At 44.8% G+C, this 12202-nt stretch overlaps 1 protein-coding gene across 2 annotated transcripts in view; it reads left to right on the top strand.

Moving 5' to 3' along the window:
- zgc:162707 (UPF0524 protein C3orf70 homolog B) overlaps positions 1 to 9136 on the top strand; it is a 45171-nt gene extending 36035 nt beyond the window's left edge. Inside the window, exons 2-4 of one of the 2 annotated variants that reach the window (XM_029701993.1) lie at positions 6910 to 7223; positions 7572 to 7583; positions 7797 to 9136. In XM_029701993.1, coding sequence (XP_029557853.1) covers positions 6910 to 7223; positions 7572 to 7583; positions 7797 to 8075 — 605 coding nt within the window. In that variant the 3' untranslated portion in view covers positions 8076 to 9136. The remainder of the gene's footprint in view (positions 1 to 6909; positions 7224 to 7571; positions 7584 to 7796) is intronic. The other variant, XM_029701992.1, reaches the window with a different exon arrangement.
- Positions 9137 to 12202: the final 3066 nt, after the last annotated feature.

The following is a 12202-nucleotide window of genomic DNA, read 5'->3' as shown; positions in this document are numbered from 1 at the left end:
AATCTATGGACTTCACATGAATACAGATATGCATCTGTTGGTCACAGATACCTTAAAGAAAGGTAGGGGCTTGGATCAGAAAACCAGTCAGTATCTGGTGTGACCATTTGCCTCATGCAGCACGAGACATCTCCTTCACATGGAGCTGGTCAGGCTGTTGATTGTGGCCTGTGGAATGTTGTCCCACTCCCCTTCAATGGCTGTGTGAAGTTGCTGGATATTGGCAGGAACTGGAACATGCTGTCATACACCTCGATCCAGAGCATCCCAAACATGCTCAATGGTTGACGTGTCTGGTGAGTATGCAGGCCATGGAAGAACTGGGTCCTTTTCAGCTTCCAGGAATTGTGTACAGATCCTTGTGACATGGGGCTGTGCATTATCATGCTGAAACATGAGGTGATGGCGGTGGATGAACGGCACAACAATGGGCCTCAGGATCTCATCACGGCATCTCTGTGCATTCAAATTGCCATCAACAAAATGCAATTGTGTTTGTTGTCCGTAGCTTATGCCTGCCCCATACCATAACCCCACCTCCACCATGGGGCCCATACCATAACCCCACCTCCACCATGGGGCCCATACCATAACCCCACCTCCACCATGGGGCCCATACCATAACCCCACCGCCACTATGGGGCACTCTGTTCACAACGTTGACATCAGCAAATCGCTCGCCAACACGATGCCATACATGCCATCTGCCCGGTACAGTTGAAACCAGGATTCATCCGTGAAGATCACACTTCTCCAGCGTGCCAGTGGTCATCGAAGGTGAGCATTTGCTCACTGAAGTCGGTTACGACGCCGAACTGCAGTCAGGACCCTGGTGAGGAGGACGAGCACCCAGATTAGCTTCCCTGAGACTTGAGACATCTGTGGCATTGTGTTGTGTGACAAAACTGCACATTTTAGAGCGGCCTTTTATTGTTCCCAGCACAAGGTGCACCTGTGCAATGGTCATGTTGTTTAATCAGCTTCTTGATATGCCACACCTGTCAGGTGGATGGATTATCTTGGCAAAGGAGAAATGCTCACTAACAGGGATGTAAACAAATTTGTGCACAGAATTTGAGAGAAAAAAGCTTTTTGTTCATATGGAACATTTCTGGGATCTTTTATTTCAGCTCATGAAACACGGGACCAACACTTTACATGTTGTGTTTATATTTTTGTTCAGTATATATTTACGTATACAGTTGTCATCAAGGCAAAGGGTGGCTACTTTGAAGAATCTCAAATATGAAATATATTTTGATTTGTTTAACACTTTTTTTTTGTTTACTACATGATTCCATATGTGTTATTTCATACTTTTGATGTCTTCACTATTATTCTACAAAGTAGACAATAGTAAAAAAAAATTAAGACACACCCTTGAATGAGTAGGTGTGTCCAAACTTTTGACTGGTCCTGTACATTACTACAGGGATAATACATAACATTTATAAAGACATTCATAAATACACATGACAGGTTTACATTCATGAAGATACCACGTGATTTGGCTCTGAGGTTAGATTAGAAAGAACATGAAAAGGTGTAGTGTAGTTCCACTCTGACTGTGGCTTCAGTCTAAAACATTGCCTACTATAGTGATTGAGTCAGCCAGACCTGGTTTCCCTCTACTCTCTCTTGACCTTTCTCATAGCTTTACAGCTTCATAGTGTCCCATCTCATCTTTTAGTTCAGCTTCCTCAAGCACAGACTTGCCTTCATTTTGTCTCTGAGAGTTTACCTCAAGCCCCCTCCAGTGGGACAACCGAGTGGAGTGGAGAGAGAGAGGCTTGGGTAGACCTGATAAAGAGACGCTTATCTCTATTAGTGTGAATATAACTGCTGCGTTATTCACACAGTAGAGGGTCGACTAGCAGCTAGCTTCTGGCTGTTAGCTGCTGCGTTATTCACACAGTAGAGGGTCGACTAGCAGCTAGCTTCTGGCTCCTAGCTGCTGTGTTATTCAGTAGAGGGTCGACTAGCAGCTAGCTTCTGGCTCCTAGCTGCTGTGTTATTCACACAGTAGAGGGTCGACTAGCAGCTAGCTTCTGGCTCCTAGCTGCTGTGTTATTCAGTAGAGGGTCGACTAGCAGCTAGCTTCTGGCTCCTAGCTGCTGCGTTATTCACACAGTAGAGGGTCGACTAGCAGCTAGCTTCTGGCTGTTAGCTGCTGTGTTATTCAGTAGAGGGTTGACTAGCAGCTAGCTTCTGGCTCCTAGCTGCTGTGTTTATTCACACAGTAGAGGGTCGACTAGCAGCTAGCTTCTGGCTCCTAGCTGCTGTGTTATTCAGTAGAGGGTCGACTAGCAGCTAGCTTCTGGCTCCTAGCTGCTGTGTTATTCAGTAGAGGGTCGACTAGCAGCTAGCTTCTGGCTCCTAGCTGCTGTGTTATTCAGTAGAGGGTCGACTAGCAGCTAGCTTCTGGCTCCTAGCTGCTGCGTTATTCACACAGTAGAGGGTCGACTAGCAGCTAGCTTCTGGCTCCTAGCTGCTGCGTTATTCACACAGTAGAGGGTCGACTAGCAGCTAGCTTCTGGCTCCTAGCTGCTGCGTTATTCACACAGTAGAGGGTCGACTAGCAGCTAGCTTCTGGCTGTTAGCTGCTGTGTTATTCAGTAGAGGGTTGACTAGCAGCTAGCTTCTGGCTCCTAGCTGCTGTGTTATTCACACAGTAGAGGGTCGACTAGCAGCTAGCTTCTGGCTCCTAGCTGCTGTGTTATTCAGTAGAGGGTCGACTAGCAGCTAGCTTCTGGCTCCTAGCTGCTGTGTTATTCAGTAGAGGGTCGACTAGCAGCTAGCTTCTGGCTCCTAGCTGCTGTGTTATTCAGTAGAGGGTCGACTAGCAGCTAGCTTCTGGCTGTTAGCCGCTGTGTTATTCAGTAGAGGGTCGACTAGCAGCTAGCTTCTGGCTGTTAGCCGCTGTGTTATTCAGTAGAGGGTCGACTAGCAGCTAGCTTCTGGCTCCTAGCTGCTGCGTTATTCACACAGTAGAGGGTCGACTAGCAGCTAGCTTCTGGCTCCTAGCTGCTGTGTTATTCAGTAGAGGGTCGACTAGCAGCTAGCTTCTGGCTCCTAGCTGCTGCGTTATTCACACAGTAGAGGGTCGACTAGCAGCTAGCTTCTGGCTGTTAGCTGCTGTGTTATTCAGTAGAGGGTCGACTAGCAGCTAGCTTCTGGCTCTTAGCTGCTGCATTAACCCAGGCTATAATGCCCTAAACCTGCAGGCCTGGACCGGAGAGGAGAGAGGTGAGGACAGAGGGGAGAGAGACGAAAGGGAGGGGAGAAGTGAAGAGGAGGCAGGGGATTAGGAAGATGGAGTGTAGCTGATCATGGCCAGCCTGCCAGCTGTGCTCTCTCCTCCTCTGGACCTGATCATGACCAGACCTTCCTTCGTTCTGTAGGTTGAGTCTCCCTCCTCGTCCGATTCACTCTTGTCCGCCTTCTCCTCCTCCCTCTTTTCCTCCTCCTCTCTTTCTCCTCCCTCTCCTCCTCCTTCCTCTCTTCCTCCTCCCTCTCCTCCTCCTTCCTCTCCTCCTCCTTCCTCTCTTCCTCCTCCCTCTCCTCCTCCTTCCTCTCCTCATCCTTCCTCTCCTCCTCCTCCCTCTCCTCCTCCCTCTCTTCCTCCTCTCTGTCTTCCTCCTCCCTCTCTTCCTCCTCTCTGTCTTCCTCCTCCCTCTCGTCTTCCTCCTCCCTCGCCTCCTCCTTCCTCTCCTCCTCCTTCCTCTCCTCCTCCTTCCTCTCCTCCTCCTCCCTCTCTTCCTCCTCCCTCTCTCACCTTCCTCCCTCTCTTCCTCCTCCCTCTCTTCCTCCATACTCTCTCCCACTTCCTTCTATTCCCTTTCCACAGGTCTGAGCAGACTGTTTTGGAGTGCGCTAGAGAGACATAACAGAAACACATATAATGATGCCATGCCTAGTTTCAATTAATTACAATATGGACATTTTGTTTAGTTTCGCATTAGTTACTGAACAGGCAGCAGCTACTCTTCCTGGGGTCAACATAAAACCTACAAATTCATGACAAAGTACAGAACATAATATATTAACATAAATTAGACTTATACAGCGCATTCGGAAAGTATTCAGACCCTTTCCCCTTTTCCACATTTTGTTACTTTACAGCCTTGTTCTAAAATTGATTATATCATTTTTTTCCCTCATCAATCTACACATAATACCCCATAATGGCAAAGCGAAAACAGGTTTTTAGACATTTTTGGCAAATGTATTAAAAATAACTTGATTGGAGTCCACCTGTGGTAAATTCAATTGATTGGACAGGATTTGGAAAGGCACACAGTTGACAGTGCATGTCAGAGCAAAAACCAAGCCATGAGGTCGAAGGAATTGTCCATAGAGCTCTGAGACAGGATTGTGTCGAGGCACAGATCTGGGGAAGGGTAACAAAAAATGTCTGCAGCGTTGAAAGTCCCCAAGTGGCCTCCATCATTCTTAATAAGGATCGGACCCTTTTTTCAAATTTTCACCTAAAATGACCCAAATCTAACTGCCTGTAGCTCAGGACCTGAAGCAAGGATATGCATATTCTTGGTACCATTTGAAAGGAAACACTTTGAAGTTTGCGGAAATGTGAAATGAATGTAGGAGAATATAATACATTAGATCTGGTAAAAGATAATACAAAGAAAAAAACATGCTTTTTTTCTTTTTTGTACCATCATCTTTGAAATGCAAGAGAAAGGCCATAATGTATTATTCCAGCCCAGGCGCAATTTAGATTTTGGCCACTAGATGGCAGCAGTGTATGTGCAAAGGTTTAGACTGATCCAATGAACCATTGCATTCATGTTCAAAATTTTGTACCAAGACTGCCCAAATGTGCCTAATTGGTTTATTAATACATTTTAATAAACCAAGATTGAACTCTTTGACCTGAATGCCAAGCGTCACGTCTGGAGGAAACCTGGCACCATCCGAACAGTAAAGCATGGTGGTGGCAGCATCACGCTGTGGGGATGTTTATCAGCAGTAGGGACTGGGAGACTAGTCAGGATCAGAGAGATCCTTGATGAAAACCTGCTCAATGCCTAAGACTGGGGCGAAGGTTCACCTTCCAACAGGACAATGACCCTAAGCACACAGTCAAAACAACACAGAAGTGGCTTCGGGACAAGTCCCTGAATGTCCTTGAGTGGCCCAGCCAGAGCACGGACTTGAACCCGATCTAACATCTCTGGAGAGACCTGAAAATAGCTGTGCAGCAACGCTCCCCATCCAACCTGACAGAGCTTGAGAGGATCTGCAGAGGAGAATGGGAGAAACTCCCCAAATACAGGTGTGCCAGCATGCTACAGACTGCAGTACTCAACCACAGAAGCTTGTTACAGATGCAGTCGGCTGTAAACGCTGAAAGACATTTGAAAGCCGTTCTTGAAAACAAAATCTTTCTATGACTTCCTTTAGTCATACAGTAGTGTGAGCTGTTTTTTTTATCTAGGCAAGTCACTTAAGAACAAATTCTTATATTACAATGACAGCCTATGACTACCTAACCCGGGTGACGCTGGGCCGATTGTGCACCGCCCTATGGGACTCCCAATCACAGACCGCTGTGATACAGCCTGGATTCCAACAATGGACGCCTCGTGCACTGAGATGCAGAGCCTTAGACCGCTGTGATACAGCCTGGATTCGAACAAGGGACGCCTCTTGCACTGAGATGCAGAGCCTTAGACCGCTGTGATACAGCCTGGATTCCAACAAGGGACACCTCTTGCACTGAGATGCAGAGCCTTAGACCGCTGTGATACAGCCTGGATTCCAACAAGGGACGCCTCTTGCACTGAGATGCAGAGCCTTAGACCGCTGTGCTACTCGGGAGCCCTATGTTCAACGTTCTGTAATTGAGCTGTCAAGGAGAACTGGGAGCAGCTTCCACTACACATGACTACTGAGCCTTGGATTCATACACCAGACTATTCCCTAGATAGTGCCTATAGGGCTCTGGTCAAAGGAGTGCACTATGTAGGGAATAGGGTGCCATTTGGGACTAATCCATACAGAGAAAGAGATGCTTGGCTTGGACAATACAGGACCTAATGTTGTCAGGATCACCTATAGTCTGAAAAGAGTTCGATTCTGTTCAGCTCTGATGGCTCAAGATTATCTTTACATATCATTTAAATCAGTATCTGATAATCCCTGAAAACTGTTGTCGTTAGTTTGATGAATATCTGATTGTTAATCTCCCTTGTCGTTAGTTTGATGAATATCTGATTGTTAATCCCTTGTTGTTAGTTTGATGAATATCTGATTGTTAATCTCTTGTCGTTAGTTTGATGAATATCTGATTGTTAATCTGATTGTTAATCCCTTGTCGTTAGTTTGATGAATATCTGATTGTTAATCCCCCTTGTTGTTAGTTTGATGAATATCTGATTGTTAATGTCCCTTGTTGTTAGTTTGATGAATATCTGATTGTTAATCTCCCTTGTTGTTAGTTTGATGAATATCTGATTGTTAATCTCCCTTGTTGTTAGTTTGATGAATATCTGATTGTTAATCTCCCTTGTCGTTAGTTTGATGAATATCTGATTGTTAATCTCCCTTGTCGTTAGTTTGATGAATATCTGATTGTTAATCTCCCTTGTTGTTAGTTTGATGAATATCTGATTGTTAATCCCCCTTGTTGTTAGTTTGATGAATATCTGATTGTTAATCCCTTGTTGTTAGTTTGATGAATATCTGATTGTTAATCCCCCTTGTTGTTAGTTTGATGAATATCTGATTGTTAATCCCTTGTTGTTAGTTTGATGAATATCTGATTGTTAATCCCAGGTTGTCAGTTTTCGGGAACGGCTCAAAGTCAAAGCATCAGAAGTCATCGGCTCTTGTCTTGATTACTATATTTACATTTCTTCTGTTGTGTTTCTCCTCCTGTCTGTGCAGGTAAATATGTTTACCAGCCCATGACCAGTGTGTGCCAGCTGCCGAGCACGGCGGTACCCTTTGACCCATCTGAGTCCCCACCCACCATGAACCTGTCTGTCTCCCTCACCGAACGCTTCCTGAAGATCGCCCCCTGCTTCCAGTCCCCGCCGTACCTTCAGTCGCCCAAATACTGTGTCATAGCAGACCTCTTCATCGACGACTACATCGTCAAACGCATCAACGGGAAGATGTGTTATGTTCAACGTTCTCCTCCTCCCATCCCTGATCCTCCTGCTGCGGCACCTCCTCTTGCTGCGGCACCTCCTCCTGCTGCGGCACCTCCTCCTGCTGCTGCTGCACCTCCTCCTCCTCCTGCTGCACCTCCTCCTCCTCCTGCTGCGGCACCTCCTCCTCCTGCTGCTGCTGCTCCTCCTGCTGCTGCACCTCCTCCTCCTGCTGCTGCACCTCCTCCTCCTGCTGCTGCACCTCCTCCTCCTGCTGCTGCTCCTCCTCCTCCTTCTGCGGCACCTCCTCCTGCTGCTGCACCTCCTCCTCCTGCTGTTGCACCTCCTCCTCCTGCTGCAGCACCTCCTCCTCCTGCTGCTGCACCTCCTCCTCCTGCTGCTGCACCTCCTCCTGCTGCACCTCCTCCTCCTGCTGTGGCACTTCCTCCCAGTAAGCCAACACGATCTGTTCACAACGACCACCGCCACAACACACTACAACCCCCCGTGGACAAGCCCCACCACAAAAGCCCTGTGCACCAACACACTCCCCCTGTACACAGTGAGAAGCAACACAAATCGCCTCTAGACAAGCATCACCCGTCTGTGGACTACAACAAAATACCACAACACTACAAATGCTCTGTGGACAAGCATTACTACGGCACCCCAGTAGACCAGAGGAAGCACCACCACCCCAGCCCTGTAGACAAGCTGAAAGGCCCCAAGATGGACCACTGCTCCTCTCCATCCAGCTCCGAGGACTCTGGGATCAATGCGTTAGGTCTGCACTACTTGGAATCCTGTGAGTCAGAGTCAGAGGATCAGAATGAGGAATTGAGCACCGATGGAGATGGGAAATCTAGCCTCTGTAGTCTCTGGGACCAGGATGAGACGTCTCTGTTGTCTCCCTCTAAGTCCACGGTGGAGATCATCGAGAAGATGGAGACCACTGTGTGACAGACAGAGATAGACACTTCACTGAGCACACCAGAGAGATAGATACAACTATATTCTACTATATATATATATATATATGGATTACACAGCCTCTCTCTGGGAGTATTTGGAAAAACAGCTCCCAGAGAGTTGGATTTAAGGGACCGACAGTCCACCTAGTGGAGTTTACTTTGTTGTGGTCAGATATACAGTAGGTAATCCCCACATGATAATGACTCTATGTGTTTTCTCAGAGACGGTCAAGGTTTGGATGGACTCTGGTTTTTTTCCCCACCCTACTCTCTATATCTCTCCCGTCCCCTCATGCATGGTTTGTTAGATAGATGGAGCTGTCTACTGTAGCAAAGATTTGACGATAAATACAGAGGAAAACATGTCCTTTTTAACACTCGCAGCAGCTGACCAAATAGACTTCTTACTAGTCCATCAACAGACAATCACAGCCTTTATTAGCCACTTAACTACCAAGCCTTCGCACCATCAAATCCTGCCTGCTTCTAGAAATAGAATCACAGTTGAATTTTTTTTTGGGAGAGATAGAACTTTGAAGTTGTTTGACAATCAAGAGAAGAAAAGCACATTCCTTCCTCTATCTGCTATGATGAAACCAACTACTCAACTCCTATCAGCCAATGATACAGTGTGGAATTACCTGAATCACATGTTTACCAGAGCAGAGCGTGTCGACCTAAGACGAAAGAGGACCGGTGATTCTCACAGCTGCTATGGACTTTATTACCTTGATGGGAAGCAATGAAGCACACATGTTGCTGGCTACTTTCCTCTTGAGGTGGACATTCACACCAGAGCAACTGATCAGTATTAAAGCACAGCGCATACTGTACTGTATCCATTACTAAACAATACTGTTCAGTACTATCCATTACCATACAGTACTGTATCCATTACTAAACAATACTGTTCAGTACTATCCATTACCATACTGTACTGTATCCATTAATAAACAATACTGTTCAGTACTATCCATTACCATACAGTACTATCCATTACCATACTGTACTATCCATTACCATACTGTACTATCCATTACCAAACAATACGACCCATTACCATACTGTACTGTATACATTAATAAACAATACTGTTCAGTACTATCCATTACCATACAGTACTATCCATTACCATACAGTACTACTCATTACCATACTGTACTATCCATTACCATACTGTACTATCCATTACCATACTGTACTGTTCAGTACTATCCATTACCATACAGTACTACCATTACCATACTGTACTGTATCCATTAATAAACAATACTGTTCAGTACTATCCATTACCATACTGTACTGTATCCATTAATAAACAATACTGTTCAGTACTATCCATTACCATACTGTACTGTATCCATTAATAAACAATACTGTTCAGTACTATCCATTACCATACAGTACTTATCATTAACATACAATAATGTTCAGTACTATCCATTACCATACTGTACTGTATCCATTAATAAACAATACTGTTCAGTACTATCCATTACCATACAGTACTTATCATTAACATACAATAATGTTCAGTACTATCCATTACCATACTGTACTATCCATTACCAAACAATACTGTTCAGTACTATTCATTAACATACAGTACTATCCATTACCAAACAATACTGTTCAGTACTATCTAATACAGTACTGTTCAGTACTATCCATTACCATACAGTACTATCCATTACCATACAGTACTATCCATTACCAAACAGTACTGTTCAGTACTATCTAATACAGTACTGTTCAGTACTATCTAATACCATACAGTACTGTTCAGTACTATCCATTAACAAACAGTACTGTTCAGTACTACCCAATACCATACAGTACTATTCAGTACTACCCAATACCATACAGTACTGTTCAGTACTACCCAATACCATACAGTACTATCTGTTACCATACAGTACTGTTCAGTACTACCCAATACCATACAGTACTGTTCAGTACTACCCAATACCATACAGTACTATCTGTTACTATACAGTACTGTTCAGTATTATCCAATAACATACAGTACTGTTCAGTACTACCCAATACCATTCAGTACTATCTGTTACTATACAGTACTGTTCAGTACTATCCAATAACATACAGTACTGTTCAGTACTACCCAATACCATACAGTACTGTTCAGTACTATCCAATAACATACAGTACTGTTCAGTACTATCCAATAACATACAGTACTGTTCAGTACTACCCATTACCATACAGTACTATCTATTACCATACTATACTATCCATTACCAAACTATACTGTTCACTACCTCCCATTACCATACAGTACTGTTCAATATTACTCATTAGAATGGACTGTTGGTTTGGAGTGTCATAGCCTCTGTGTTCTAGAATGGACTGTTGGTTTGGAGTGTCATAGCCTCTGTGTTCTAGAATGGACTGTTGGTTTGGAGTGTCATAGCCTCTGTGTTCTAGAATGGACTGTTGGTTTGGAGTGTCATAGCCTCTGTGTTCTAGAATGGACTGTTGGTTTGGAGTGTCATAGCCTCTGTGTTCTAGAATGGACTGTTGGTTTGGAGTGTCATAGCCTCTGTGTTCTAGAATGGACTGTTGGTTTGGAGTGTCATAGCCTCTGTGTTCTAGAATGGACTGTTGGTTTGGAGTGTCATAACCTCTGTGTTCTAGAATGGACTGTTGGTTTGGAGTGTCATAGCCTCTGTGTTCTAGAATGGACTGTTGGTTTGGAGTGGAATAGCCTCTGTGTTCTAGAATGGACTGTTGGTTTGGAGTGTCATAGCCTCTGTGTTCTAGAATGGACTGTTGGTTTGGAGTGTCATAGCCTCTGTGTTCTAGAATGGACTGCTGTTTTGGAATGTCATAGCCTCTGTGTTCTAGAATGGACTGTTGGTTTGGATTGTCATAGCCTCTGTGTTCTAGAATGGACTGTTGGTTTGGAGTGTCATAGCCACTGTGTTCTAGAATGAACTGTTTGTTTGGAGTGCCATGTGTTCTAGAATGGACTGTTGGTTTGGAGTGTCATAGCCACTGTGTTCTAGAATGGACTGTTGGAGTGTCATAGCCACTGTGTTCTAGAATGGACTGTTGGTTTGGAGTGTCATAGCCACTGTGTTCTAGAATGGACTGTTGGTTTGGAGTGTCATAGCCTCTGCGTTCTAGAATGGACTGTTGGTTTGGAGTGCCATGTGTTCTAGAATGGACTGTTGGTTTGGAGTGTCATAGCCACTGTGTTCTAGAATGGACTGTTGGTTTGGAGTGTCATAGCCTCTGTGTTCTAGAATGGACTGTTGGTTTGGAGTGTCATAGCCACTGTGTTCTAGAATGGACTGTTGGTTTGGAGTGTCATAGCCACTGTGTTCTAGAATGGACTGTTGGTTTGGAGTGTCATAGCCACTGTGTTCTAGAATGGACTGTTGGTTTGGAGTGTCATAGCCACTGTGTTCTAGAATGGACTGTTGGTTTGGAATGTCATAGCCTCTGTGTTCTAGAATGGACTGTTGGTTTGGAGTGTCATAGCCACTGTGTTCTAGAATGGACTGTTGGTTTGGAGTGTCATAGCCACTGTGTTCTAGAATGGACTGTTGGTTTGGAGTGTCATAGCCACTGTGTTCTAGAATGGACTGTTGGTTTGGAGTGTCATAGCCACTGTGTTCTAGAATGGACTGTTGGTTTGGAGTGTCATAGCCACTGTGTTCTAGAATGGACTGTTGGTTTGGAGTGTCATAGCCACTGTGTTCTAGAATGGACTGTTGGTTTGGAGTGTCATAGCCACTGTGTTCTAGAATGGACTGTTGGTTTGGAGTGTCATAGCCACTGTGTTCTAGAATGGACTGTTGTTTTGGAATGTCATAGCCTCTGTGTTCTAGAATGGACTGTTGTTTTGGAATGTCATAGCCACTGTGTTCTAGAATGGACTGTTGTTTTGGAATGTCATAGCCTCTGTGTTCTAGAATGGACTGTTGTTTTGGAATGTCATAGCCACTGTGTTCTAGAATGGACTGTTGTTTTGGAATGTCATAGCCTCTGTGTTCTAGAATAGACTGTGTTCTCATCTCAGTACTGTAGCCTCACAAAGTCACACAGGGCTAGAATTCGATCAGTTGTCCTCAGCTGTTCCTTTTTTTAAAA

The sequence above is a fragment of the Salmo trutta genome, chromosome 20, assembly GCF_901001165.1.
Source record: "Salmo trutta chromosome 20, fSalTru1.1, whole genome shotgun sequence".
Lineage (NCBI taxonomy): Eukaryota > Metazoa > Chordata > Actinopteri > Salmoniformes > Salmonidae > Salmo > Salmo trutta.
Note: the sequence above shows the minus strand (reverse complement) of the source record. Positions and strands in the feature narration are given on the sequence as shown.